Genomic DNA, 5,733 nt, shown 5'->3' on the forward strand with positions numbered 1-5,733 from the left:
CAGTTGTTGAGGAAAGCAAACTGTAATTTTCACCGTCATTGGTTAACTTAAACTATATACCCACCAAAAAGCAAAACAGTCAAAAGCAACAATCTGGCCGGTGTGGCCGAGCGGTTCTAGGAGGTTCAGTCTGGAACCGCGCGACCGCTACGTTGCAGGTTCCAATCCTGCCTTGGGCATGGATGTGTGTGATGTCCTTAGGTTAGTTAGGTATAAGTAGATCTAAGTTCTAGGGGACTGATGACTTCAGATGTGAAGTCCCATAGTGCTCAGAGGCATTTGAACCATTCAAAAGCAACAATCAGGATAAATTAAGAATAATATCACGGAAATGTGTGCATGCTCCTACACATCCACAGCCATATCCACACTCAAATGAATTCATTGGGAAGCTCAAAAATTTCCATTCTGATGGAATGGGGTACCTGCAGGTGGAATGATTGGACCCAGATATCACACAGATAGACCATGCACCTACTGCCATTACTTGCTCTCAGAAGACAATGATAGGCTGTACAGTGTGACTTGTGCTGACGTCACTACTGACACGTGTGTTTGATTCAGCCAAGGATGTTTTGGAATTCCTGGTGACCAAATGTTGAGTTGTAAAAGTATTTTTGATTGGGTAGCTGTAACTGCATTGGCATTCTTTCTGCCAGAGGGCTACACATAAGCTGTGCTGCTAACAACACACACCTTATGTTAGAACAATGTCTGTGTCATTCACATTTGTTCATCAGTCTGGAAGTTTATGTATGTGTTCCTTCATGTATTGACCTGACGTTATTTCCTATATGTGCACAGATGTTTTCCACATGGTTGACGTCCTTATTATAAGCCAATAAAAAAGTTGATGTTTGTGGTAGTTGTTGATTCATTTAGAATCAAATAGAAAAACATTTTTTATTGTTTTGTGAAATGAATTAATCATTTGTGGTGTTAAGAATTTCTACCCATAGCTGAAAGTGCTTTCCAAAACAAAGAAAAAGCCACTTGGGAAAATTTACTTTTATTTTAAAATTATTGATTACTTTTTATTTTTCGTTTCCTTTTATCTTTGAGTGGAAACTCCTATGTACAAAACTGGAGGAAGTTGTGACACTTTTAAATACCGGTACCTACTAGAAAATTTGGAAACGTAGTCAGCACTGAATGAGATTGGTCGTTATTGAATTTCCTGTGCTGGTTTGCTTTATGAAAATGTTTAATCACTTACATTTACTGAATAAGTTATCTGTGACACACATACATTTTTATCTTTCGGTTGATAGTCCCTGATTTTGTGTGTGCTAAAATATTGTTTTTTGTGTCTTTTAAATCAACATTTCACATCTCTTTCTTCATTCCGCAGTTTCATTCGAAGTGCTGGTGAGAACTGTGACACGTCGTTTCAAGAAACATTACACCAAGGAGTAGTCAACGACAAGCTGGAGATAGATTCAGAGAAGTCAACAGATTTCACTGTGTGCGGTAGCTATACCAAAATATCGATTTCACAAGAAGATAGCTTATTCAGCATGAGATGTAGTCGTAGCATTAGGGAAAAGGATTTTCACAAGTTTAACTGTAATTTCTGCCTAAAGAGCTTCCCTTACAAATACACACTCATAATGCATGTCTTCAACCACATTGATGGTGTGCAGGCACCTGCATGTGTGTGTAAGTCATGTGGTGAGGTATTGCCCACTGATGACCGCTTGAAAAAACATTTGAGAATGAGTGAGGGTGACCAAGCATTATCTGCTGCCAACAGTGGGATATTTGACTGCAGTGATGGCCATGAAAACAATATCTCCTTGGAGAGTGTACAAGAAGGAAGCATGGAACAGACCGAGAAGCAGTCTTCATCCAAGGAAAGTAGGAAAACTTCCAAGAAATCCTTTAATGACATACGTGATACACATACTCTGACACAAGCTGCCAAGAAACCCGAAAGATGTAATGATGATCGAATTTTATCTACAGGTGATAATGTCAATGTCCACAGCGTGCTAAGTGCAAAGAGGTGTCACAGATGTGATGTTTGTGATAAATTGTTTACTTTAAGTGCTCTTAGGAGACAGCAATTGATACACACTGGTAAGCGACCCCACAAATGCGATGTTTGCGGCAAATCTTTTACACGCTCGAATTATCTTATGAGGCATGAGTTAATACACACTGGAAGGAGACCCTACAAATGCAGTGTTTGTGGAAAATCGTTTACTCAATTGGGCAAACTGAAGAGACACAAATTAATACAGACTGGAAAGATACCCTATAAATGTAGTGTTTGTGAAAAACCGTTTACTAAATCGGGCAATCTGAAGAAACATGAATTAATACACACTGGAGAGAGACCATATAAACGTAATGTTTGTGAAAAATCGTTTACTCAATTGGGCAATCTGAAGAGACATGTATTAATACACACTGGAGAGCGACCATATAAATGTGGTGTTTGTGAAAAATCGTTTACTGAATTGGGCAATCGGAAGAGACACGAATTAATACACACAGGAAAGGGACCCCATAAATGTAATACTTGCGGTAAATCCTTTAGTGGAGTGTCTAATCTCAAGACCCACGTCTTCATACACAGTGGAGAGAGACCCTACAAATGTAGTGTATGTGGAAAATCATTTACTCAGTCAGGCAATCTGAAGACACACCAAACCATACACACAGGAAACAGACCCTACAAATGTGATACTTGTGGCAAGTCTTTTAATGCGAAGTCTTATCTCAGGACCCACGTCTTGATCCACACTGGAGAGAGACCCTACAAATGTAGTGTATGTGGAAAATCGTTTAATCACTCGGGCAATCTGAAGACACATGAAACCATACACACAGGAAAGAGACCCTACAAATGTGATACTTGTGGCAAGTTTTTTAATGCGAAGTCTTATCTCAGGACCCATGTCTTGATCCACACTGGAGAGAGACCCTACAAATGTAGTGTATGTGGAAAATCCTTTACTCAACCAAGCCATCTGAAGGTACATCAATTAGTACACATTGAACAGTGAATACATAAATGCAATGTGTGCGACAAATCTTTTTCACATCTGGGTCATCTAGAGAGACAAAGATTAATACACTCAGGGACGAGTCCCCGCAAATGTGATACTTCTGGAAAGTGTTTTACTTACATGGGTAATCTCAAGAAACCCCCAATAGTACACACTTGCGAACGACCGTATAAATGCAGTACTAGTGGAAAATAGTTTAACCAATCGAGTAATTTCTAGACACAAGAATTACTTCACAATAAAATAGGTTACACAGATATATTTGTGGGAAATCTTCTACTTAGGTTGACCATCTTGAGAAGCATGCTATAATACACACTTAGTAGAGGCTATTCAAAGCATTGTCGAGGTTTATAGTATTACACGTGTGTTACGAAAATTGTTTGCATCTGCTAGAGAGAGGTCATAAAAATTGGCGAATCCGTTTCTGCTGCTTGATGTTTCAAGAAGATGCATACTAAATACTACATATGAATCACATGGTTGCGATTTTTTTGTGATAAATGCTCCATGCCTTAATGAACTGGCTACCAGAAATTTGTCATTGAGAATACCTTTTACTCGTTTGGGTAGGAGTTCCAAGTGGTAATAAGGACTCCATCTTCACCATGTGAATGGAACAGTGGCAATTTTTTGAAAGATACTGTGAATTCAAGATTCATGAAGCTGTATGCACTAGCCAGGTGACAGCGAAATGTTCTTATTATACATTCTTCACTCAGACTATTTATCTGAGCAATGGTGAAAGATACAAAAATCTCCTGATTATGCACATATTTTACTGAGGTATGCTTCCTTAATAGTTGCTATTTGTGTAGTTAATAATCTGCACACATGCGACTTCTCCATTAGGAAATAACTGATGGTGGCGAGCATGCAGTGATAATCCAAAATTTTCAATTGTCTGCCTAGTAGCCTTTTGATTCACCTTCAGAATGCAATACAAAAGCTCTTCTGCATGTAGTGCATTGGTCTACATGTCTACACATAGCTCACACAGTAGCCATAAATTGTAGGCTGTTGATCTGTTGCTGTGTAGACAGTGTGCAATAGCATCCCATATTCATTCCATCATGATCAAATGGGTTGAACAAGGTGGGCAAGACAAGTGAGATATATCATGCTGCTCAAACCATTGTAGTGTGATTATGGACCTGTGACTTGGACAGTTATCCAGCTGCAAGATGATGCCACTGTCAGGGAAGTGATAAAGAGGTTGCAATAATGTTTGTATTGTCCACAGCTGTCATGATGCTTTTCCTTGTATCTCATATGAATATACCCCATAGCATGACATTGCCTTCATCTTCCTGCCTCTGTTGTGTGGTACATGTTTTGAATAACCATTCATCTGGGTAATGGCATATCTGGACACTACAATTGACCTGGTCGAACAAGAAATGTCACTTATCCCCACATGTGACACATCTTTATAGGTATGCAGTCCAATCTCAATTATCGCATTTCCACTGCTGCCATAACTGACAATTTTGTTAGATCAACATGGGAATACAGAGGGGTTATGTAACTTGGGGCCTCATGCTCAACAATGTCTGCAGAATTGCTTGAGTCTTGAGCATGCTCAAGCATTATCTCCTTTCTTCAGACTGTCATCGACACCACTTTCCAGAGCAGCTAGGCTCTGATCTCCCATTCTCTAGGTAAATCACAAGGATCCTACACCTTTTTGTCAACTTGTGGTTTCACCATCTTTCAACGATGTTCCATAGAGGCTAACAATAGGAGCACATGAGCAGCCAACCAGATTCGGTGTTAGTGAGATTCAATTACCCAGGCACCAGGCAAAACCATCTGCTCTTTGGCAAAGTTATTTGTCTGTTGTTTGTCACATACTGTCACTAGAATGATCACCCATTCACATCTGCTTATACAGTTTCATTACTGTGTAATGAATGCCACTGGGCAGCATACAGCTGTCTTATGGAAGTTGATATAATGATTTGGATCAACAGTGTATATTCACGCAAAAGGGTCATTTGGTAAATTGTGTAGTCATTCAAATTTTCATGCTTTGTTAAATTTTATATCAATACACTACTGGCAGTTTGAGCTGTATTTCTTGTGAAATATTTTTGTGTAGTACAAAGCACTGTACATAAATCTGAGTTCATGAAGAGTAGTTATATGCATGAAGTCTTTAATTATTTGTCTGTTTTTAATCGTCATGTAACTGCTGAACTAACATACGTGGGAAAACTATATCAGATTATAATTACAATTGTATAAAACACAAGGACAATTGAAACAGCACAAAGTGTGATTACTAGAATATAAATTTAATCCAAATGCATAATTTTTATTGTAATAAGTAAATATAGCAAACGTGCTTTCTTTCTAATTGCTTTGTTTTAATTTTATTTCTTTTTAGTTGTCTTCGTTCATCTACTTTAAACATGATTTCATAGTGTGTATTTTCCTTTATTTCTCTAATAAATGTGAGGTATCAGAAATCTGTACTAATGCTTTGTCTCATATTTCATAATGTTTGTTTTTGGTCAGTTTTTTCGATTTTCTACCTATTTCTTTTTGGTTTTTATGTTTTGTCATACTGGTAATAACTTGAGGTAATTGTTAAGTGGTAGGCATTTGTGAGTTTTGTGACAGTTTCAGCTTTGTGGCTTCTATCTGAAATGAGAAAGTATCTGTCATGATGGTTCTTGAAACATAATACTGTGCTGCTATCTGGTCTGTAATACTA

General features: G+C 38.1%; 1 protein-coding gene across 1 annotated transcript; it reads left to right on the plus strand.

Annotated features, from left to right (window-relative positions):
- The first annotated feature begins 1,600 nt into the window (after nucleotides 1-1,600).
- LOC126232184 (zinc finger protein 664-like) lies at nucleotides 1,601-5,345 on the plus strand. Its single transcript, XM_049942476.1, has one exon. It carries the CDS (start codon nucleotides 1,611-1,613, stop codon nucleotides 3,009-3,011), a length of 1,401 nt encoding a protein of 466 aa, XP_049798433.1. The 5' UTR covers nucleotides 1,601-1,610; the 3' UTR covers nucleotides 3,012-5,345.
- Nucleotides 5,346-5,733: the final 388 nt, after the last annotated feature.

This window comes from Schistocerca nitens, unplaced genomic scaffold (assembly GCF_023898315.1).
Source record: "Schistocerca nitens isolate TAMUIC-IGC-003100 unplaced genomic scaffold, iqSchNite1.1 HiC_scaffold_466, whole genome shotgun sequence".
Taxonomy (NCBI): Eukaryota; Metazoa; Arthropoda; class Insecta; order Orthoptera; family Acrididae; genus Schistocerca; species Schistocerca nitens.

Coding starts and splice junctions, on each gene's coding strand:
- LOC126232184 (XM_049942476.1), top strand. CDS start 1,611: ATGCATGTCTTCAACCACATTGATGGTGTGCAGGCACCTGCATGTGTG.